We start from the raw sequence: 23,238 nt of genomic DNA on the forward strand, positions 1-23,238 counted from the left end.
TCAGCGGCCCACGCGCACACGGGCCTGGTGCACAGCAGGCTCTCCACAATGCTGCTCATGAAGCCTGAGGCCTGGCCTCGGGGGAAATATTTGCAAACGAGCTGGGGAGAAATCAGAAACACAAGCGACCACCTCACAGGCTGCTCAGATGCAAAACTCACGTCCTGACAGCAGCACCCACACACACACACGCACACGCACACGCACACACATACATATTGTGGCCCCCACTCTGCACTCCAGGGGCCAGTTACCTTCGCAATGTTGGTGGAGGTGGCCAGCAGAGACTCAGAGGTGATGGCACTGAGCCTCTCACGCAGGCGCCCGATCTCGTTGGTCCAGGGCGCCACGTCTGTGTTCTCGGCTGCAGCCAGGAGAAAGAGGAGTCATGTTCGCGGGGAACCAACCTCCGGCCACGCGGGTGGATAAGGGAGGACCCAAGGGAGGGTGGCGAAGGCCACGTCAAGCCAGGGCCCCCCAACGTAGCGCAGTGGGTTTGCCAGCCAGGCGAGGGTCCGGCCGCAGACAGGGACGGTCCCTGGCACTGGGGACACCGTCCTGCCCTCAGCAGCGGGGACAGCTCTGCCCGCTCTCCTCACCTCCTGTTCGGAGCAGGTGGCCGAGGCAGGTCACTGCCCACCAGCGGGACGCGGCCGACGTGTCGCACGTCAGAGGCCCCAGCAGTCCCGCCAGGGAGCCGAACCACTCGCAGGCACGGCCTCGCTGTGGGAGGAAGAGGCAGGCAAAAAGGTCACCGGTAGCCCCGTGGCCCGCTCTCCCTCTCCCGGCCTCACTGCCCCCAAGCCGCAGCTGACCTGGGGGCAAACGAGGGGCTGCCCTGCAGCCCCAGGAGGCCCAAAACCCAGCGCCTGCCCACACAGAGCTCCCTGTGCATGGGGTCCCCGCTCACCCTGTGCTCGCATCTCTCTTCATAAGAGCCCAGCACCTGCACGCACACCTGCAGGGCCCTCTCCCGCTCGCATGCGTGGGCCGAGGTGAGCCAGCGCCGCAGGACCTGGCACAGGCAGACCTGTCTCACCACGGGCATCCTTCTGCTCGACACCCCTCGCTGGCCCCCTCCCTTCCCGACCCTGCTACCTCCGCGGCCCCGGTCTCTCCGGGTGACCCGGCCCGTGGCAAGGAGCCCTTCCCCGTGGGGACCTCCCCACTCCGGGCTCCTGCCGTGGGCAGCATTGAGTTGTGCAGCACCCCTCGCTCACAGCTGCGGCTGGGGAGAAGCTCTGGCTCATCTAGGGACTCTGCAGGACACTGCAAGCTGCCTGCAAGGAAGCTGCGGCCGATGGCAAAAGCCTGGATCCAAACTTTGGGCAAGGGGGCCTGGAACTAGGACCATTCCACTCTCCGCCAATGTGGGCGTTGCACCTAGTTACAGGGAAGCTCCCCTCCTCAGACCAGCCCCACGGGCACGATCCCCACGGCTCTGCCCCGCTCCGGCAGCGGCAACACTTTCCCTGCCACGCCGAGGACACTCACCTGCACCATGTCCTCGAAGCGGATGGGGGCCAGCTCTGCCCAGAGAAGGGCTCCCATGAGCTGGCCCAGCGCTCGCAGGGACGGCGCCTGCACACCCTGACACCAGAAAGGGGGACTGAGGCCGGGCACCCTGCGGAGACGCCAGCGCAGCCAGCGGCTGCCGGAGCATGGGGTGCCCGGACCTGAGCCCCCACCGAGGGGCAGCTGAGAAGGGCCAGTGCCTACCGGTGGGCATGAAGCAGCCACCGCCGTCTGCCCTCTCCTGTCCATCTGCTCCGGGCGACGAAGGCACACGATGCCCTGGCAGCACTGAGCCAGGAGGTGGCGGTTTTCCTCCCTGCTCAGACGGGGCTTCAGCTTGCTGCCAGCAGAAAAAAGGCACAGAAGACAGAGAGGCCGCTTACTAGCACTCTCCAGGCCGAGTCAGAGGACAACTGCCCTTGGCCCCATCGACAGCCCCAAATCCAGCACCCGCAGCCCCAGCCAGACCAGCCAGCTGCGCTGGGACATGCAGTGACTCCCACAGCCCCAGGGACAGACCCTACCTCAACTGCTGCATGGCCACGAGGGCCCGGGGGTGCACCGGGGACTCCTGGGGCTCTTCCTGAATCACCTCCTGCAAGTCACAGGCAGGCACACGCAAGGTGGGCAGCGGGCAGGGGTGCCGCAGAGCCTTCCCACCCACCCCGGCCAGGGGCTCTGCTGCCAGACCCCGCAGGCACCGGCTCCACCACCCCCATGGCTCCCACCAAGGCCCCGCAGGATGACGTGGCAGCTCCCTGGCGCCCGGACACACCACATTCCCCTGCCACGGCCTCGAGCAGCAGCACCCACGCGCCCCGCCGGCTGGGGATGCGGCTCAGGGCCCTCAGGAGCTCGCGCACTGCCCCAGGAGACCATCGGGCTCTGCACAAACCTGCCCCACGGCAGAGCCCAAAGCTCCCCTGCGCAACGTCCCCGGCTCTTGGCACTCACCAGCAGGGTCTGCAGCAGCTCCCGCTTGCAGCAGAGCTCAAACCTGGGGCCGGCGCCTGCAGCCTGGATGGCAAGGCTGATCTCAGTGATGCTCTGCACCAGGGAGAGCTTCAGCTGCGCATCCTGATCCCAGGGGAGAAAAACACACTTGGAGCTCTTCCAAGGCCCCAGGGCTGAAAGAGCAGCTGGGCTGGGGGGGATCCGCCTCCAAGCACAGCACAGGGACAACACTGTGCCCTCCGGGAGCCCCGCGGAACCCAGCTCAGCACCTGCGCCCCACCAAGGAAACCTCTCTCCCCTCCTGGGAAGGAGCCTCCCACGGGGAGGGGAGCAGCTGCCCAGCTGCCAGCTGGAAAGACCCCGCAGACCCTGGCCCACGGCAGCAGGGCGAGCAGCACTGGTGCTGGCTGTGACGGGAGAGGTGCGCGTGGCAAGGCCCAGGAGAGGCCGGAGCTGGCGGCACCCGGCCGGCTCTGCCTCGCACCCCGAGCACCCACCTGGCAGCCCTCTCGGTAGAGCTGCAGGACATTCGCCACCACGTCTCTCTCGACACGGGCGAGCAGCTGCTCCCTGGGGGCGCGCAGCGCCATCCGGCCGTACATCACCAGCAGCGCAGCGCGAGTAGCGCGGGTCCTTCTTGCCTTGCTCTGCCGGGGGGGTCGACGGAGAAGCACCGAGACGTCAGCCCGTGGCCCTGCTGTGCCCGGGACCCTGCACGCTCCCGAGGCGGGAGCTGCCCCGCACCCGACCGGCGGCTCAGCTCCCCACGCACCTCCCGGCAGCTCCCCGCAACAACACCGCGGGCCCTTTACCTTCTTGCGTTTCAAAGTCCCCGTGAACTCCTTCACCAAGGACAAGGCCAGCTGGAAGTGGCTCTCGGCACAGCGGGACACAACTGAAACCATGCCCTGCAGCACAGCAGAAACGGGCAGTCGCTCCAGCCCCAACGCCCAGCCCTGGCTGGCTCTGCTTTCCCCAGGGAAACGGCCGCAAACAGAACAGCAGCAAGGGCTGCAGCAGGGCACGCAGAGCCCCTCTGTCCCAGGGACATGCAGGGGACACGCGGGAAAGCAGGGCGACACGAGGAAACCTCACCTGCGCCTGCCACAGCTCCAGGAAGTTGGCTGCTTTCAGGTGCTCCAAGGTCTGCTCCTGCACGTGGTGGAGACACCCACAAGCTGCCAGGGCCGTGCCGAGAGCCTTGTACAGGAACCGCTGCAAGAGAAGAGGCCGAGCCCCGCCTGTGGTGACAGCCTGGCCTGGCCAGAGAGGGCCAGGCCACACTGGCCACACTGTGCCAGGACCTGCCGAGGCGCCTGCGGCACCGGCCCCACAGCAGCCGGCGGCCAGCCCGGCCCCGCCGCCAGCTCAGCACAGAGGGGAGTGCGAGCCCCTTCGTGGGGAAAGAGAGCAGGCAGCAGGGAAACCAGCCCGCGCGGCAGAGCACCAGCGCCAGCCCTCGCCCCGGCCTGAGTGTCCCCGGGCTCTGCCGCCGCAGCCCTCGGGGCGCGCGAGCCACAGCCACGCCACGCAGGGAACAAACCTTCTCCCAGGACAGGCGGGGAGAGCTGCCCAGCTGCCGGCTCAGCTCCTGGCTCAGGCCCACGGTCCAGGCCTCACTCGCAATGAGCTCCAGAGAGGTTTGCAGGAACTAGGGCAGAGTGGGAGATGAAGCAAACGCCCCCCTGCCCTTGGCCGGGGCCTTTTGCTCATCCAAGTGGCCCTGGAGACTGCCGGGCAGAGCTCCCCCTCGCGACAGCCTGTCTCCTCACCCGCCCCTCTTGCAACCTGCCTCTCGCTCTTCCCCTAATGCGCCACTCGAGGCCCCTGGGCTCGGCACACGCCAGAAGCAGGCAGTGCCATGGCATGGGGCCACGCTGGAGGCCTCTGCCCCAGCCTTCGGCTGCATTTGTGCTCAGCTGTGCCCCACGTGCCGAGAGCAGCTCCTCTGAGCGGGCAGCACACACGGCTGGAGCAGGCGCCGGGGGCTCGGGACATGCCTGCACCGCTCGGTGCCCAAACAGGGAGCCCCCAGGTTCCTCCCACCACTTTTCCTGCCCCCCGTTTGCCCTATCCAGCAAGGGCCCCCACAGGGACGCTGTACCTTCAGCAGAAGGCTCTCCCACTCGGCCACGTCCAGGGAGCTCGCTGTTGTTCCTGCAAAGCCCGAGGAAGCAAAGCCCTCGCTGTTATCTCAGCGAGCACCACGGCAGAGCCCGGGTGTCTCCTTTGCAGTCTGATGCCCCAAAGCCTCAGGCCACCAGGCTGACAAGCGCCCGCAAACCCGGCACCGTTCCCTGCTGCCAGGCTGGGGAGCTGAGGGCATTTTGCTGCCCCCTCCACCCCCCAGCCTCTCCCTCCCGCCAGCACTTTACCTGCCAGGTGCTGCAGCAGCAGGGGGATGTCTGCGGCCCACTTTGCCCCCACGGCTCCGTGGATCGTGCCGGGGAGCGCCTGCAGCAGCTGCAGGGCCGCGGCTCCACGGCCACCGCCCGCGTGTGGAGCCACTGCCGCCACCACCTAGGCCAGGGCAGGAGAGAGATGGGCTCGCTCCTGCCCCAGGAGCTGTGGCTACCCTGCAGGCAGGCAGGTCAGCACTGCCCCGGCTTGCAGCAGGCAGCCAGTGGCTTTGCCCAGGGACTGCCGTGCCACAGGAGGAGCAGGAGCCCCTGACAGGCACCCTGCGACACGCTCCTGCCTCCTCCCGGGGCACCCGGCACCGGCCTCAGCACCGTCTCTCCTGCCCTCTGCCCTTGCCCCAGCCACAAAAGTTCTTTCCCCGGGGCCCCGCTACTCACCAGCAGGCGAGCCAGCAGGGCCTGGGGAGCTGGCAGAGCGGCTGTGGGCAGAAAGAAAGGCTGCGTGAGACGCCCAGCCCCACCGGGCCCTGCCCGCCCCATGTCCCAAGCCCTCACGTGGGGCTGAAGGGGACCCCGGCCGCGCCGCCTCCGCACAGTCCCTGACGGGCTCCCACGCTGAACAGCTGCCGCTGAAGGCAGCCCCAGCACGGCAGGAACCAGCCCCTGGGCCCCGGCAAGAGCTGGGCACAGCAGCGCCAGGTGGCTCTGCCCCTGCCCCTGCCCCTGCGCGGGGCTGGCACGGGACGCAGGCACACGCGCTGCCCTGCGCCCACCCAGCCTGGCACAGCGCTCCGCGACTTTCTGCTCCCCACCTGGCTCCTCAGACTCCAGGGCCTCAGGCGCCGCCTCCTCTTGCTCCTGCTCTGCCCTGTCCCGTCTCTCGGCCAGGCTGCGCAGGCAGCGGCAGAGCGGGACCAACATGCCCGTGTACTTGGCTGGCACCACGTACCACAGCAGCTTCGGCCACAGGAGCTGCAGGCAAGAACCAGGCCATTTGGCACACTGGCGTTTCCACCCCTCCGGTCCAGTTCCCCCATCGCTGCCGCATCTCCGGCACCGGCCCAGCCCCTCGGCCTCGCTCCTTCCCTAACTCAGCAGCTGTGGTCTCGCCCTGCCTTCCTCCTCCACCTTCTCTCCCTCTCGCCCGCCGTGCTTCGCACCCCTTTCCCCCTCCCAGCACCAGCAAGTCCGGCCCCGCAGAGCTCGCCCCAGCTCTTCTCAGCTGCGCTGGTGGCTAAGGTGGGGGGTCCCAGCGCACAGGTGGAGGACGACTCACTTTGGCCACCGCTCCGGCAGAGACATCCAGCGTGCCCAGCACGTGGGCGCACAGGCTCTGAACAGCCCTTTCTTCCCGCGCTTTCACCATGCTAAGGTTTCCCATTGCCTGCAAGACAGACGCGGGAAACACCCGTCACTGCCCCATCCCAGACCTCGCGGTGCATGCGACAGGGAGGCCGCTCCCTCTGGGGCACTGTGGCCGGCGGCCCTGCTGTGCCGGGCTCCCCGCTGCCAGGGACACCCATGGCAACACGGCACGGCCAGGGCATGGGAGGCAGCCCCGGTGCCGCACTCTGCCCTTACCAGTCTGCCCGAGGCCCGGCTGAACTCGCTGAAGAGGTGCCCCACCACGTCCCACGCCGAGCAGCCCAGGGCACTGGAGCGCAGCAGCTCCCCAATGAAATGCAGCACTGCCCTCCTCACCTGCAGTCACGGGAGGCTGCAGTCATGACCCGGCCCAAAGCCCAGCGGAGCTGCCTTCGCCGTGCTGCAGCCCTTCTGGCCGGGCCGCGCAGCAGCAGCCCTCACTCCCTGGCCGCCACCGGCCTCCAGCCCCGGGCCCTGCCTTGGCCTGTGGCTATGGCCTCGCCAGGCTCTGCCCGGGAAAAGGGCTGCTGTGCCCCGGTGGCAGCACCAGCCCTGCCCAAACCAGCTCACCTGGGCCGCGGGGTCATGGCACACGGACTGCACCAGCTTCGCAAACAGGGGCAGCTTCTCCCTCGTGTCTGGGGCTGCAGGAGACAAGGAGAGGTGGGTGCTGAGGCCGAGCCCCCGTTCCTGCAGGGATTCGTCACAGCTCCCCGGCTTTCCATACACAAGCGGGACAGAAAAGCAGGGCCAGACTGCGCGTCAGAAGCAGCAGCAGCATCCCAGGGGGACGCCATTTTTCCAGCCTGCCTTACTGACCGTCAGAGCGGACCAGAGCTTGCAGCACTGCCACGGCTGCCACGCGATCGGCCTTGTTCCCGTTCCTCAGCTTGTAGTAGAGGAACTCGATGGTCTCCTCCGGGCAAATTCGGGCTGTGGGGAAGAAATCACGCTTGGCATCAGTGAGCAGTGTCTTCCCACTCGGGCAGGTTCGCAAGAGAGCTGCTGGGACACGGCAGTGCGGCACCAGCTCGCCTCTGCTTACCCTGCAGCACCATGCAGCGGCACAGCTCTGCTCTGTGCTCTGGGCTGGGCGGCTCCATCTCATCGCAGAGCTGTGGGAACAAGGCACGTTTCAGAGAAAGCCGGATCGGCGGGGAGAGGGACAGAAAAGCAACCGCACTGTCAGCGCTCGTCTCGCGGGTGGCTCTGGGCACAGAGCCACAACCAGAGCCCCGAGCCCCAGGCACACGCAGAGCTGTGCAGCAGCCAAGGCTGCCCAGGAGCCCCAGGCCAGCGACGCGGCACCAGGCCTTACCTGCTGGTGCACAGCAGTGGCGATGGCCAGATGCCTGGCCCGGGGCACGCGGGTCTGAATGTCTGCCACAGCCCCCAGGAAATAGCCGAGACTCTGCAAGGGAGTGTGGGAGGGAGGGAGAGGGCGGCTGTCACTGCGAGCCACCCAGAAAGCGAGAAAGCAGCATCGCTGGGAGATGCCGCGGCTGGAACCCACTTGCAGGGAAACCCCAGCCCCGCACGGGGCTTCTGGCTCATCCTTCCCACAGAGCAGCACCACGAGGTCTCTCCTCCACGCAGCCCTGCCGGGATGGCCTTTCCTGGCACACTGCCCCCCCTTGCACCTCTCCCCGTCACAGGGGCTGGACGCGGCCCTGGGCGTGAGGGCAGAGCTCCTCACACACTCCCAGCCCCGGGAGGCGGCGCAGCCTCCCCTCCCAAGCCACTCGCCCCAGCCACTCACCACTCCCTCCTGGCCCTCCCGCCATGCTGGTTTCTTCCAGCATGAGCCCAGAAAGCCCCGGGCCCCCATTTCCTCGTTCCTGCTCCAAGGGACCTGGCTCCTTCCAGCACCCCACAGCTCCCCGACACCTTGCGGCACCCCCATGGCCCCTGGCCGCGCCATGTCCCGCACAATGCCTCACCACGGTCACCCCAGAGGGGTCCCAGACTTCCCGATACTGGTGCAGCAGCCAGAGGAGATGCTCCCAGGCGTGCTCACGGTGCTCCTCCACGTGCAGGAGGACACCCATCATGGCACCCATCGCCCTGAGCACAGCCTGCTTGACCTGCCGAGGGACGGTGACACGCCGTGTCAAGGGCTGAGGGTCTCTCCAGCGCTCGCCTCCCCCAGACACCAGCCTGCCCTTCCCGCACGGGGGCTTCCCCTTCCCTGTCGCCCCTGGTGAGAAGGGCTCGCTGGCCAGCACAGAGAGCATTTCCTCCCGGCACCCCCAGCCTCCCCCGTCGAAAGGCCCTGGCATTCGGCCGCTTCCCAGAAGGCAGCCCCCAGTCCCCGGACTCCCGGCTCAGGGCGCTTTCGCGACCAGCCTGCTCCCTTTGGCCCCTCGCACAGTGCTGCGGACAACCCCACTGCTGCCCACAGCTGCGAGAGCATCAACACTCACCTCTTCCTCCTCGCAGCACTGCCGCTTTCTGCTCACGTAGCAGAAGAGCGGGTAAACGTGGGCACAGAGCTGGGCAGGCCCCAGGCGAGGGAAGGCACCTTTCTCCCCCTCGCGGAAGTACATGCTTATGCCGCTGCACCACTGCTCCAGAACTGCAGCACAAGAAGGGAAACAGGATCGCACCAAAGTCTCTGACTGGTGAAGACCTTGCACTGGCCTGCGGGCCTGCTTTAAGCCCAGGCCAGGCTCGCCAGGGCACAGGTTGCAAGGAGATCTGCCTTCAGGGACGCGTTGTGCCATGGTCTGAGACACCTGGATGGCAACGCTGCCTTGTTTCTCCCCTCTTCCGCCCCAGCACCACACCTTCTCCTCCGCACAGCCTCGCTCCCCTCCACCACTGCCCGCTGCAGCCCCGGCCTCCCCCTTCCCAAACGTCTGCCCCTCAGCACACGCTTGGAGGTTTTGGCTGTTCTTTCCCATGCTCTCCCTTCAAGGCCACCAACACAAAGCCAGGCTGCCCTCAGGGAAAGGGAGGAGAAGGGGGGGAACAAAACTGGGCAGAGCTCAGCCAAAGGTAGCTAAAACTGGGAGGCAAGTGCGGGAGCAGAGACCAGGCAGGGACCCAAGAGCTCCTCAGGGCACCTGCACCCAGCACCATCCCGGCCAGCCCACGGACCCCACCCCCGGCGGCACCCGCTGCTCCCGCACGTTGAGGGCACTTGGCGGCTGCTGAGGCTGGAGCTCGCCGCAGGCTCAGCCCTGCCATGCCGGCCCCGAGACCCCGGCGAGGCACCCAGGGCCACCCCGATCCCTCCCCCTCCCCCTCCCCCTTCCCCTTCTCCTTCCCCTTCCTGTGGCCCAACCATGGACCCAAAACTCACCGCCGCAGACGGCACACAGCATCCGGCCGCTCCCCACCTCGCTCAGCACGCCGCGCAGGGCTGACAGTGTCGTTGCCGCAAAGGGCACGCACTGCAGGGCTGCAGAGAGGGCAGGGGTGGGCGACCCTGTCAGCCAGAGCCGCCTTGGCCCGCGGGCTCCATCCCCCGGCAGCGCTGCCGCGCCAGGGCCACAGCTGCGGGGCCGCGGGGCTGTGCCAGGGGCAGGGGGACGGGAGAGCTGCCACAGCACTGGGAGAGGCCCCGGCACGAGGAGGCTCCTGCCAGGGTGCCCGTGTGCCGGCCGCCTTCCCCGAGGTGCGTGGGAAAGCCCTGGGCACAGCGAGGGCGATGCAGGGCAGAGCCTGGCGTGTTTGGTCTCTGGCGGGTTCCCTCCAGCCCAGCCCAGACCGTTCTGGGCAGGGGCAGGAGTCCCGTCTCCCGCCCGGCACCCGCTGCAACCCACAGCAGCAGGCTGGGGGGCCGTACCGTAGCGTGTGGCGAGGTTGCGCAGGGTGATGAGGACAAACTCCTCCGACGTCTCCTCCAGGGCCTTCAGGTGGCCCTGCAGCGCCGACACCACGTCGCACAAGTGGGAGCGGGCCAGCGCCACCAGGACATCACTAGCCGCCGTCCTCACGGAGGCCGTCCCACCCTGGAAGACAGCAGCTCGCGTGTGGCAGGAGCACGACCGGCCGTCTCCCACGGCTCGGCCTCCAGGCAGGACACACAACCCGTAACTTGACTCCGACCGTCCCTCGCTCACAAACAGCCCCGCGGCCACCTCTCTGCACAGCCCCGGGCCACCGCCCCAACCCCCCGCCAGGACAAGTCCCAAAGGCTCTCCATAGGACGGCCAGGCCGGGCGCCGGCGTCCGGGGTCACCCTCAGAGAGAACAAGCTCACCTGGGCCGCTCGCAGGTCCTCCAACGCCACTGCTATCACTCTGTCCACCTCAGAGCTCTGCAGATGGCTCTCGTCGCCCCACAAGACGCTCTCCAGCTCGCGGTAGGTCTCCGCTCTGCTGCCCTGGGGACACACCGCACACGGCAGCGATGGGACATGCCGCCCCGCAGCAGCTCCGCCACGCTGACGCCGCGGACGAGCTGCCGGTGCCGCTCAGCACAGCCGTCGGGAGCAGGCGAGAAACCCAGCACTGGGATTTCCTGACCCCGCCCCCAACCCCGGGGACACCGCCACCTCCTGTGGGAAAGGAGGGCACGCGGGAGCCTCCGCCCAGCACCACCGGCAGGATCAGCGTTTTGGGATGAGGCGCAGCAGGAGGGCAGAGGTGCCGCTGGGCGAGATCAGCCTGCGGCACTCGGGGAAGCCAGGGTGCTGCGGGGAGCCCTCAAACCCCACGCAGCCCCGCAGGACGCCCCCGCCTCACCTCGGCGTCTTGCAGCCGGTTCAACAGAGAAGTCACCACGGTGGCAAAGGTAGCGATGGCCACAGGGACAGACCCGGCCGCCTTGCCACCGTCCTCACCACGCGCAGGTCCCGACTGGGCACCTACACAAGTGAAGAAACCTGGAAGGAAAGCAACCGAGGGTTTGCATCGCTCCAGCAGCCGCAGGGACGGGCCCCGAGTCGGGCAAACGTCTCCCCAGCCGGAGCATGGGCCCGCAGGAGAGGCCGGTGGAGCCGGCTCTGTGCAGCCTGGGGAAGAGCAGCCCGGGGCAGCTTGGGGCTGGCCCCAAGCGCGTGACCCTGGCTCTCCCTGTGCCAAGAACATGGGCACCAGCAGGTCCCTGTCCCCCCCACCAGCGTGCTGGCAGGCGTGGTGCTGAGCGCGGTGCCGGTCCCCACCTCGGAGCGCTCGCAGCACCCCCATGGCGGCAGGACTCCCTATACAGATGTGCTGCTCCACCAGCACCTCCTCCCACGGGAGCCGCGAGCCACTGGGCCAGCGCCGGCCTCGGGGAGGGGGGAGACCCACAAGGGCCACTGTGACACGCGGGGGCCCCAACGCCTCACAGAGGGCTGCTGGCAACGTGAGGCTGGGGGGGGCAGGCACCGGGGACACACCCCCCATACACACCCCCCAAACGTGGCACTGTCCCACAGGCTCCAGCGCTCGCGGTCGCTCCTCGGCCCCCAGCCCTTTCCAGCGGCGACTGTCTCCTGCCGTCACACAGGGGCAAGTGCTCCGGCAGAGAGGCCCTGGGAGCCAGTTTGCGCCATTGCTCACACAAGCACCTGGTCATTCGGTCGCCTAGAAAGCCTCGCTGGCACCCGGGGCCTGACGGCATCGGGCCACAAGCTGCCAGGTCACACAGGCTGCAAAGCTGCTCTCCAGTCCCCCGGCCAGCCCACAACACAAGCGTTTTGTTTAGATGTAGCAGCACTAATTCATTACAAGGTCGTGGAATAAAAGCTGGTGCCAGGTGGAAGGCAACGTTATCGCCCTTCCCTCCGGATTTAGGAGCTGCGTCCCTGCAGCCTCGACGAGCCTTCTGATAGACCCGGGCTCCCTGGGCTCAGCGCTGCACAAAGGCAAAGCAAAGCTGGTCTTTGCCCCACAGTTCTTGCAAGAGTCCATACTTTAAGAAATTATTAATTACACAATCTAAATTTAGAACTGATTCACTTCTAATACAACTCAGATATCTTTATATATTTTTAACTTTAAAGGTTGAACTTGTTCAGCTTTCCACGTCTCTCGAGGTACTGCTTTCACTTAGGTGTAGTGGGTCCAGGAATCAATTCCCTGCAGCTTCACAGCAGTATTTGTTGTCAGCAGTACAAGATACGGTCCTCTCCATTTTTCTCTCAACGGCTCATCCTTCCAGGTTCGAAGACACACTCGATCTCCCGGCTGCAATGAATGTACAGGTGAATCTAAAAGCACGGGAGATCTTAACTGGATGTACCTGCGGAGAGAAGGAAGAACCTTTGCCAGAGACAAGAGAGAATCCCTTAAAATTTGATCCCCCTTAATGTGCATTGGAATTGCATTTCCAGTTAAATTTACAGGCTAAGGTTCAGCATACAGAATCTCAAAGGGACTAACTTTCTCCCTACCCCTTGGGGTTATTCTGAGTCTTAATAATGCCCGAGGGAAAACATCAGTCCATTTCATCTGAGTCTCCTGACACAGTTTCCCTATCTGTCTCTTCATTGTTTGATTCGTTCTTTCCACTTTTCCCCTGGATTGTGGCCTCCAGGGGGGATGTAAATCCCATTTAATTTGCAGTATTTTTGAGATTTCCTGTGCTATTTCTGCTATAAAATGAGGTCCCCTATCCAAAGAAAATCCTTCTGGTACCCCAAATCTTGGTATGATTTCTTTTAATAACATTTTCACTACCTCCCTTGCTTTATTGCTACGGCACAGCAAAGCCTCAGGCCATCCTGAAAAGGTCTCAGCAATTACCAACAAATATTTATATCCACTACAGCTTGGTAATTCAGAAAAATCAATTTGCCAGTAATCCCCGGGCGGGAAGGCCCTTTTTACTTCCCCTGGCAGGGAGGGGCTTCTTCTGACTCTCGGGATTATTTCTAAGACAGAGTTCACGTTTTAGTGTAATACCCTTTGCAATTAGGAACATACTAATTCCCACAGCAAACCTTGTAGCTGTTTCAGCCAACGCCTCGGCTCCCATGCGGCTACTAGCGTGTATTTGCTTCATCAGCTTCTTCGTTACCGGCAAAGTTCCCACACATTGTCCAGTAGATGTTACCCACCATCCTTCGGAAGTCTTTCTGCACTTCAAGATTTCTGCTAATTTATTTTCTTTTTCAGTGTATACGGGAATTTCCATTTTTAATGTTCTCTCTGGAACTGATGCTGCTACTGACACGGACAATGCTACCCTTTTTGCAGCCTCATCGGCCCTTTTGTTCCCTTGAACTATGTCAGTCTGTCCAGATTGGTGCACTTTGCAATGCACTACTGCTGTTTCTTTGGGTTTATTAACTGCTTCGAGTAGTCCCATAGCCTGGTGCCCTCTCTCAGGTACCTAAAGCTCAAATGGCTTTGTTAGGTTTGGAAGTCCTAATGCGGGAGCACTCAGGAGAGCAATCTTGAGTTCATCAAATCCTTTTTGGCGCTCGGGAGTCCACTCCAGCAAGTCTCCCGGCCCCTTAACAGCTTCACAGAAAGGCTTTGCCGTTAATCCAAAACGAGGTATGCAGAGGCAACACCACCCGGCCATTCCTAAAAAATCCCCTGAGTGCTCTTTTTGAATTTGGGGGGGCCATTGGACAAACCGCTTCTTCCCTTTCAATTCCTGTCAGCCAGAGCCGCCTTGGCCCGCGGGCTCCATCCCCTGGCAGCGCTGCCGCACCAAAAGCAGCTAACTGAAAGCCCCTGTTTCTGGCCCCCAAAACACAGGCTTTAGCCTCTGCTTCCAACCGCAAAAATGGCGCGCTAAGCCTCTGCTGCTGATGCAAAACCACAGGGCTTCAGCCCTGCTTCTGAGCTCAGAGACGCAGGGCTTGGGCACCTGGTCTTGGCTCGAACACGCAGCCTCCAGCCCCCAAACCCGCAGGATGTGGCCTCTTTTTGCCCGGCAGCCCCGGCCCGCTCGCAGCCCCAGCCCTGGCTCTCCCCCACGTCCCCTCCCCCGCGGCCGAGCCCCCCCCACTCCTCAGCTGGGGCTGCCGCCCTCCCCGCCCCCAGCGCCACGCGGGGCGACGGAAGTGGGACGGAGGCACCAGAACGACGGCAGCCGCGACAGACCAAACTGAGCTTCTCGCACGCGGCGGCCCGCGCATGCGCCCTGGCACCGCCCCGCCCCCGAGCTCCCGGCTCCGCCCCCACCCCCGAGAGCGGCCCCGGCCCGGCCCCGCCCCCGCACTCCGGGCCTCAGAGCGGCCCCGGCCCTGGCAACGGCCCCGCCGCGGCCTGTGTCACGAGCCCGCCGTCCTCGGCCAGGCCGCGCGCGCTGCAGGGGACTTGCCGGCAGTGCGGGGCGACCGGTGGGACGTGCCGGCAGTGCGGGGCGACCGGTGAGTCCCGCTCCCCCGCCGCGGGACCGGGCTGCCCGTGCCCGGCCCCAGCGCTGCGCCCCCCCCGCACCCGCGGTCCTGCCATGCCCCTGGGGAGCAGCCCTGCCCGCTGCCCCCTCGGGGCCCCTCTCAGTGCCTCCCAGTGTCCCCGGAGTCCCCAGGCACCTCCCAGTGCCCCCCAGTAGCCCCAGTGCTCCCCGCACCCCCACTTGCCCCTCGGTCCCTCTGCTCCCCCTGGGGCCCCTCCCAGCCCTAGTCCTAGTCCCACCCCATCAGCCCTCTCACTCCAGTTCCCCCTGGTCTCCCCGGGCAACTCTGGGTGCCCCCTCATTTCCCCAGGCACCTCCTGGTATCCCCCAGTGTCCGCAGTATCCCCAAGCACCTCCCAGTGCCCCCAGGGCCCCCGGCTGCTCCCCCTGCCCCCATCGCCCCAAGCACCTCCCAGTATCCCCAGGCCCCCCAGTGTCCCATATGCCCCCAGGCACCTCCCAGTGTCCCCAGTGCCCCCTACTGTCCCCACTTGCCCCTCGGTCCCTCTACTCCCCCTGGGGCCCCTCTCATCCCCAGTCCCACCCCATAGGCCCTACTCACCCCAGAGCTCCCAGTGCCCCAGGCTGCTCCCACTGCCCCCGTCACCCCCAGGCCCCCCTCACCCCGCTCTCTCCACTCCCCTGTGTCCCCAGGCAGCGCCACACTGCACCAAGGCCACATCTGGGGGGTGGCAGGGCCGGGGCCGGCGCAAGACCCCCCACAGAGCCCCACACGGCTGGCACTTTCCCTGCGAGGACGCAGCTTTATTGATCTCCTGCCCCGAGCAGCTGGGGGCCCCCGGCGTGGGGCACTGCGGCTGCTGCCTGCCACGTGCGGGGGGCCTCGATGGACCGCCACCTCCACCAAGCTGCAACGACACCGACGCCGCGGAGAGGCACCGTGGGCGCCTGGCCGCGATGCCACCGGCACCCCGTGGCTCCCGGCCAGGGCGGCTTCCCCAGCAGCACCCCAGGGCCATGCGAGCCCCACGCACCCCCAGCTGTTGGCGCCCGCAGGGCCTCCGGACGCCTCCTTGGCCCGCAGGGCAGCAGCGCGGCTGCCAGCACCTACCTCCCGACAGGAACGCCAGGTCCTGCTGCTGCAGCCACGCGGTCGGCACTGTGTCCAGGAGGAGGCCTGGCATGAGGATGCCACTGTCAGGACAGGGCCACAGCCATCGCCATGGCCCCAACCCCACCTCGACCTCGACCTCCACCTCGACCCGATCCGGGGACGTGGCCGTGAGCAGTGCCAGAACCCAGCGCTGCCTCTCACCCAGGACGTGGACGGCTGCCGCCTGCGGCGCCACGCAGCTCCCCATGCAGCAGCTCCGGGCTGTGCTCCAGAGCCTCTCCAGCAGCGTGGGGCAGTCTTGGGCCTGGGGCAACACAGGGGCGCAGGAGCTCGTCGCTGGCTCCAAGCACCCCTCTGTCCCCCCTCCATCCTCCCTCCACCCACGGCCCAGGCCCACGTGGCCCCCCGGCGCGGGAGACACAGGGCGGGCGGCCGGCGCAGGGACACGGCCCCAGCGCAGCGCTCGCTCACCAGGTGCCTGCAGATCTCATCCTGCAGCTCGGCCGCGCTCAGCCCGATGCTTGCGGCGATGCGCTGCCGCACCCTCTTCAACCCCAGAAACGGGGCACACAGGTGCAGGGAGACCTTGCACGCCTGCAAAAGAGCACCGGGCCTGGTCACGGGGATGCTGCGCGCCTGCCCCAGAGCTGAGCGAGGAACCTTGCCGTCGCGGCAGCACCAGCCAAGGCCTGCGGACACATCAGCAACACGCGCCGGCCAGAGCAGCCCAAGGGCTCTTACGTTGCAGACGGCCGGGGCCGGGTCCCCGAGGTGCAGCACCAGGCTGGGAAATGCCGCCTCCACCTCTCTGCTGAAAAATGACCTCCTCCGAGAGGCGGAGGAGGCCAGGGCGCCATAGAGGACGAAGGCCGAGCGGCGCAGCACCTCTTCCTCCTGCAATGAGAAAGGCCGTTGGGCAGAGGCTGCGAGCGAGGGCGCCGCGCATGAGCCACTTGGCCCCAGCGGGGTGCTGCCCGCGGGGGACGGCGGCCCTGCGACGACTCCCGCCTGCCGACAGGAGAACGAGCGACTCCACTCACCGCCCCCCAGAACGCCCGGCTGGCCCTGGAGATCTCTTCAAAGGCAGAGCCCACGGCCCTCGCCTCCAGCAGCCCCAGCACCTTCGCCAGCGCCAGCAGGCTCTCGGCAGCCACCTCTGTGCCGGCCGCGTCCTCCAGGCCTCTGAGCAGCACCGACACCACGGCCGCCCCGTGCCTCCGCAGCTGCAGAGCGACAGGCGCATGAACTGCTCACTGCTCCCACCTCTCACCGCTGCTCTCCGCCGCGGCGCCAAGGACGGCACTTGCCAGAGCAAGCCCGGAGCAGACCCCAGCCCCAGGAGCCCCAGCCGGCACCCCTTGTCCCCTTTGCCACCCTGATGATGCCAGAGCAAGGAGCGCGGCCTCAGCACGGCCCCACGCCTGCCTCTGCTCCTCTCTCCGGGCTCCTCAAGCCCCCCGGGCAGCTCTCCACTCCGGGCTGCGCTCAGAGCCCAGGAAAGGCCGCCTCACCTTCGCGGGTGCTCTGCTGGCCGCGTTGCCCAGACCTCTCACGGCCATCTGCCGCACGGTGCTGATGGGGTCGCGCGCTCTCTCCCCCAAGGCCTCTAGGAGCGGCTTCAGCAGCTTCCTCTCCTCCACTAGCTTGTCCTTCATCAGCTGCAATCAAGTCACGTGGCCGCTAGCATCGGCCGCGATTCGCGCCGGGCGAGACGCAGGAACCCCTCCGAGCCCCCCCTGCTCTGCTGCTGCCTCACCTCGGCAAAGAAAGCTGTGGCCGTGAGCCGCAGGTTGGCGGAGGGCGAATCCAGCCAGGGGAAGAGGCTCTGCAGCAGGCGCTGTGGGACGAGCTCTGCACGGAGCAGCACGCTGCGCACAGAGCACGAGCAGGCTCGTGACACGCAGTCACGCGGGACGGCCGCAGGCCGCGACTCCCACCTTCTCCCGCTCCCACGCAGACACCGCTCTGCACCTCAGCAGAGCTCCCAAGTGCGCAGGAAGCTCCCAGCAGCCCTTTCCCCGGGCGCATCCCGGGCTCTCAACTCGCCAGGAGACACACGCCGGTGCTGTGAGCCCGGGGCTCTGCCAGGGACGCCCACGCTCCCTGCTCCCGGAGCAGCCGCAGCCACCGATTGTCCAGGCACCTCGCCAGCACCAGCTCCAATGCCGCCACAAAAAGGCTGGTGAAAAAAACCCAAAGAAAGCTCCAGGCACAGCAGTTTGGGGGAAGATTTCTCTTCAGCAGAGCCCCGCAACGGCCCCCGGCCGCAACACAGAGTTTATGGGCAGGAACGACCGTGCTGCGGCCAAATCCCCAGGCGCACTGCCCTGCAGCGACCAGTCCCACCACCTCACGGAGGCAGCCCAGTGCCAGCGGGACAATTGGGTGCTCCTGTAAGGCCATGGACTGCACGACCAAAGACCTGGGGCACAGGCCAGCCCTGCCCCTGCCCCTACTCCTGCCACTGCCGCTCCTCACCTGCCCGGCATGTCAGCGCTCTCCAGGTCCCCAACGGACGGTGCCAGCTCCTCCCCCAGCGTCTCGCTGACCTGCCTCAGAAGGCCGGGAAGCAGGGAGGGAAGCAGGCGCTGGACCAGTGTCTTCCTCTGCAGCACTGACACCACCTCGCAGAGGGCGTGGGTGATCTGCAGAGAAATCCAACCAAGAGCCACCTGGTAAAACAAGGGCTTTTCCCACCAGCCACGGCCCCTGCCAGCCAGGGAGCTTTCACTGTCTCCAATTCTCACTGCAGCGACAGCCTTGTGGCCCAGCAGCAGCAAACTGTCCCGGCTCCCCACACTGCTAACGCTGTCGCCACCCTGGCACAGCACCCCGCGAGGCTCCACGGGCACTTGCAAAGGGCACAAAACTCCCTTGTGCAGAAGCACGAGCTGCAAAGCAGATGTGGAGTGGCACTAATGCCTGGGCCGCTGACTGTACCGTGTGAGGCTCCAGGGCAGCCTGGCTGCTGCCCAGCTCCCGAGTGCAGCACTCGCTCCTGTGGCTGCTCTTTCCCGCTGCCCTTAACTTTTCAGTTAAGCACACCAGGATTTGGCACCCCAGGACGCTTCTCCCCAGGCTCCTCCACACCTCCACCATGTCGCTGCAAGGGAACAGATGCTTGCCCGTAAGCCCGCATCCCCGGGTACCTGCGGCACCCTCACGAGAGGCCAAACGCTCCCCTCGTCTGCATCGGGGATGGCGATGCCCAGGTCCGGACAGGGAAACGAGCCCGTGATCCTGCAGCGCTCGCCTTTCCCGGGGAAAAACCACCTGCTTCCGACCGGGACCCCCCACGCAGGCACACCCCACGGCTGGGTCTGGCAGCAGAGGGAAGGGCGAGTGCACAGACCTGTCTGTGGGCAGGCACGCCTGGAGGAGGCTGTCGAGCACCGGCTGTGGGTGAGAGTGGGCCAGGAGGAACACGGCCCGCAGCACAAAGCACCTGCGAGCGCTCTGCCGGGTGCTCCGCAGGCAGGTGTAAAGGAGGTGCATGAGTTTGGGCACCTGAAAGGAGGAAGGCGACAAAGAATGGCTCGGCACGTCCTTTCCCCGTCCGTCTTCGGGGCCAACAGCCAACAACAGAGAGCAGCCAAAGGTGAATGCAAAAAATGCCTCTCTCACCTCCTCCTGGAATATTTGCTCTCCGCAATCCCCCAGGAAGGTGAGCGTCCACCGCTCAGCGGCCCACGCGCACACGGGCCTGGTGCACAGCAGGCTCTCCACAATGCTGCTCATGAAGCCTGAGGCCTGGCCTCGGGGGAAATATTTGCAAACGAGCTGGGGAGAAATCAGAAACACAAGCGACCACCTCACAGGCTGCTCAGATGCAAAACTCACGTCCTGACAGCAGCACCCACACACACACACACACACACGCACACACACGCACACACATACATACATATTGTGGCCCCCACTCTGCACTCCAGGGGCCAGTTACCTTCGCGATGTTGGTGGAGGTGGCCAGCAGAGACTCAGAGGTGACGGCACTGAGCCTCTCACGCAGGCGCCCGATCTCGTTGGTCCAGGGCGCCACGTCTGTGTTCTCGGCTGCAGCCAGGAGAAAGAGGAGTCATGTTCGCGGGGAACCAACCTCCGGCCACGCGGGTGGATAAGGGAGGACCCAAGGGAGGGTGGCGAAGGCCACGTCAAGCCAGGGCCCCCCAACGTAGCGCAGTGGGTTTGCCAGCCAGGCAAGGGTCCGGCCGCAGACAGGGACGGTCCCTGGCACTGGGGACACCGTCCTGCCCTCAGCAGCGGGGACAGCTCTGCCCACTCTCCTCACCTCCTGTTCGGAGCAGGTGGCTGAGGCAGGTCACTGCCCACCAGCGGGACGCGGCCGACGTGTCGCACGTCAGAGGCCCCAGCAGTCCTGCCAGGGAGCCGAACCACTCGCAGGCACGGCCTCGCTGTGGGAGCAAGAGGCAGGCAAAAAGGTCACCGGTAGCCCCGTGGCCGCTCTCCTTCTCCCGGCCTCACTGCCCCCGAGCCGCAGCTGACCTGGGGGCAAACGAGGGGCTGCCCTGCAGCCCCCAGGAGGCCCAAAACCCAGTGCCCGCCCACACAGAGCTCCCTGTGCATGGGGTCCCCGCTCACCCTGTGCTCGCATCTCTCTTCATAAGAGCCCAGCACCTGCACGCACACCTGCAGGGCCCTCTCCCGCTCGCATGCGTGGGCCGAGGTGAGCCAGCGCCGCAGGACCTGGCACAGGCAGACCTGTCTCACCACGGGCATCCTTCTGCTCGACACCCCTCGCTGGCCCCCTCCCTTCCCGACCCTGCTACCTCCGCGGCCCCGGTCTCTCCGGGCGACCCGGCCAGTGGCGAGGAGCCCTTCCCCGTGGGGACCTCCCCACTCCGGGCTCCTGCCGTGGGCAGCATTGAGTTGTGCAGCACCCCTCGCTCACAGCTGCGGCTGGGGAGAAGCTCTGGCTCATCTAGGGGCTCTGCAGGACACTGCAAGCTGCCTGCAAGGAAGCTGCGGCCGATGGCAAAAGCCTGGATACAAACTTTGGGCAAGGGGGCCTGGAACTAGGACCATTCCACTCTCCGCCAATGTGGGCGTTGCACCTAGTTACAGGGAAGCTCCCCTCCTCGGACCAGCCCCACGGGCATGATCCCCACGGCTCTGCCCCGCTCCGGCAGCGGCAACACTTTCCCTGCCACGCCGAGGACACTCACCTGCACCATGTCCTCGAAGCGGATGGGGGCCAGCTCTGCCCAGAGAAGGGCTCCCATGAGCTGGCCCAGCGCTCGCAGGGACGGCGCCTGCACACCCTGACACCAGAAAGGGGGACTGAGGCCGGGCACCCTGCGGAGACGCCAGCGCAGCCAGCGGCTGCCGGAGCATGGGGTGCCCGGACCTGGGCCCCCACCGAGGGGCAGCTGAGAAGGGCCAGCGCCTACCGGTGGGCATGAAGCAGCCACCGCCGTCTGCCCTCTCCTGTCCATCTGCTCCGGGCGACGAAGGCACACGATGCCCTGGCAGCACTGAGCCAGGAGGTGGCGGTTTTCCTCCCTGCTCAGACGGGGCTTCAGCTTGCTGCCAGCAGAAAAAAGGCACAGAAGACAGAGAGGCCGCTTACTAGCACTCTCCAGGCCGAGTCAGAGGACAACTGCCCTTGGCCCCATCGACAGCCCCAAATCCAACACCCGCAGCCCCAGCCAGACCAGCCAGCTGTGCTGGGACATGCAGTGACTCCCACAGCCCCAGGGACAGACCCTACCTCAACTGCTGCATGGCCACAAGGGCCCGGGGGTGCACCGGGGACTCCTGGGGCTCTTCCTGAATCACCTCCTGCAAGTCACAGGCAGGCACACGCAAGGTGGGCAGCGGGCAGGGGTGCCGCAGAGCCTTCCCACCCACCCCGGCCAGGGGCTCTGCTGCCAGACCCCGCAGGCACCGGCTCCACCACCCCCATGGCTCCCACCAAGGCCCCGCAGGATGACGTGGCAGCTCCCTGGGGCCCGGACACACCACATTCCCCTGCCACGGCCCCAAGCAGCAGCACCCACGCGCCCCGCCGGCTGGGGATGCAGCTCAGGGCACTCGGGAGCTCGCGCACTGCCCCAGGAGACCATCGGGCTCTGCACAAACCTGCCCCACGGCAGAGCCCAAAGCTCCCCTGCGCAACGTCCCCGGCTCTGGGCACTCACCAGCAGGGTCTGCAGCAGCTCCCGCTTGCAGCAGAGCTCAAACCTGGGGCCGGCGCCTGCAGCCTGGATGGCAAGGCTGATCTCGGTGACGCTCTGCACCAGGGAGAGCTTCAGCTGCGCATCCTGATCCCAGGGGAGAAAAACACACTTGGAGCTCTTCCAAGGCCCCAGGGCTGAAAGAGCAGCTGGGCTGGGGGGGATCCGCCTCCAAGCACAGCACAGGGACAACACTGTGCCCTCCGGGAGCCCCGCGGAACCCAGCTCAGCACCTGCGCCCCACCAAGGAAACCTCTCTCCCCTCCTGGGAAGGAGCCTCCCACGGGGAGGGGAGCAGCTGCCCAGCTGCCAGCTGGAAAGACCCCGCAGACCCTGGCCCACGGCAGCAGGGCGAGCAGCACTGGTGCTGGCTGTGACGGGAGAGGTGCGCGTGGCAAGGCCCAGGAGAGGCCGGAGCTGGCGGCACCCGGCCGGCTCTGCCTCGCACCCCGAGCACCCACCTGGCAGCCCTCTCGGTAGAGCTGCAGGACATTCGCCACCACGTCTCTCTCGACACGGGCGAGCAGCTGCTCCCTGGGGGCGCGCAGCGCCATCCGGCCGTACATCACCAGCAGCGCAGCGCGAGTAGCGCGGGTCCTTCTTGCCTTGCTCTGCCGGGGGGTCGACGGAGAACCACCGAGACGTCAGCCCGTGGCCCTGCTGTGCCTGGGACCCCGCGCGCTCCCAAGGCGGGAGCTGCCCCGCACCCGACCGGCGGCTCAGCTCCCCACGCACCTCCCGGCAGCTCCCCGCAACAACACCGCGGGCCCTTTACCTTCTTGCGTTTCAAAGTCCCCGTGAACTCCTTCACCAAGGACAAGGCCAGCTGGAAGTGGCTCTCGGCACAGCGGGACACAACTGAAACCATGCCCTGCAGCACAGCAGAAACGGGGAGTCGCTCCAGCCCCAACGCCCAGCCCTGGCTGACTCCGCTTTCCCCAGGGAAACGGCCGCAAACAGAACAGCAGCAAGGGCTGCAGCAGGGCACGCAGAGCCCCTCTGTCCCAGGGACATGCAGGGGACACGCGGGAAAGCAGGGCGACACAAGGAAACCTCACCTGCGCCTGCCACAGCTCCAGGAAGTTGGCTGCTTTCAGGTGCTCCAAGGTCTGCTCCTGCACGTGGTGGAGACACCCACAAGCTGCCAGGGCCGTGCCGAGAGCCTTGTACAGGAACCGCTGCAAGAGAAGAGGCCGAGCCCCGCCTGTGGTGACAGCCCGGCCTGGCCAGAGAGGGCCAGGCCACACTGGCCACACTGTGCCAGGACCTGCCGAGGCGCCTGCGGCACCGGCCCCACAGCAGCCGGCGGCCAGCCCGGCCCCGCCGCCAGCTCAGCACAGAGGGGAGTGCGAGCCCCTTCGTGGGGAAAGAGAGCAGGCAGCAGGGAAACCAGCCCGCGCGGCAGAGCACCACCGCCAGCCCTCACCCTGGCCTGAGTGTCCCCGGGCTCTGCCGCCGCAGCCCTCGGGGCGCGCGAGCCACAGCCACG

At 66.4% G+C, this 23,238-nt stretch overlaps 1 protein-coding gene and 2 long non-coding RNA genes across 3 annotated transcripts; all 3 read right to left on the reverse strand.

Annotated features, from left to right (window-relative positions):
* Nucleotides 1–157: 157 nt before the first annotated feature.
* Nucleotides 158–11,233, reverse strand: LOC135328207 (maestro heat-like repeat-containing protein family member 2B). Its single transcript, XM_064510788.1, has 28 exons — nt 10,886–11,233; nt 10,402–10,524; nt 9,985–10,150; nt 9,499–9,597; nt 8,618–8,895; nt 8,135–8,278; nt 7,513–7,605; nt 7,240–7,309; nt 7,014–7,127; nt 6,765–6,838; nt 6,411–6,530; nt 6,106–6,213; nt 5,642–5,801; nt 5,268–5,308; nt 4,845–4,989; nt 4,574–4,626; nt 4,013–4,120; nt 3,565–3,684; nt 3,282–3,377; nt 2,967–3,116; nt 2,470–2,592; nt 2,040–2,110; nt 1,720–1,855; nt 1,495–1,590; nt 911–1,015; nt 600–723; nt 232–364; nt 158–164 (listed from the first exon to the last, which is right to left on the reverse strand). The coding sequence occupies exons 1-28, from the start codon at nt 11,228–11,230 to the stop codon at nt 158–160; spliced, it is 3,402 nt and encodes a 1,133-aa protein (XP_064366858.1). The 5' UTR covers nt 11,231–11,233.
* Nucleotides 11,234–15,553: 4,320 nt separating this feature from the next.
* Nucleotides 15,554–16,075, reverse strand: LOC135328351 (uncharacterized). Its single transcript, XR_010389186.1, has 3 exons — nt 16,027–16,075; nt 15,757–15,859; nt 15,554–15,618 (listed from the first exon to the last, which is right to left on the reverse strand). It is a non-coding gene; the product is annotated as an uncharacterized LOC135328351 (long non-coding RNA).
* Nucleotides 16,076–17,602: 1,527 nt separating this feature from the next.
* On the reverse strand, nt 17,603–19,043 carry LOC135328352 (uncharacterized). Its single transcript, XR_010389187.1, has 3 exons — nt 18,908–19,043; nt 18,034–18,200; nt 17,603–17,734 (listed from the first exon to the last, which is right to left on the reverse strand). It is a non-coding gene; the product is annotated as an uncharacterized LOC135328352 (long non-coding RNA).
* Between the last annotated feature and the right edge of the window lie 4,195 nt (nt 19,044–23,238).

Source organism: Dromaius novaehollandiae, chromosome 4 (genome assembly GCF_036370855.1).
Source record: "Dromaius novaehollandiae isolate bDroNov1 chromosome 4, bDroNov1.hap1, whole genome shotgun sequence".
NCBI lineage: Eukaryota > Metazoa > Chordata > Aves > Casuariiformes > Dromaiidae > Dromaius > Dromaius novaehollandiae.

Coding starts and splice junctions, on each gene's coding strand:
- LOC135328207 (XM_064510788.1), bottom strand. CDS start 11,230: ATGTTCTTGGCACAGGGAGAGCCAGGGTCACGCGCTTGGGGCCAGCCC. Junction 7,310..7,512: donor CCACTGCTGTGCACCAGCAG/GTAAGGCCTGGT, acceptor TTGTTCCCACAG/CTCTGCGATGAGATGGAGCC. Junction 6,531..6,764: donor GCCATGACCCCGCGGCCCAG/GTGAGCTGGTTT, acceptor CCGTGACTGCAG/GTGAGGAGGGCAGTGCTGCA.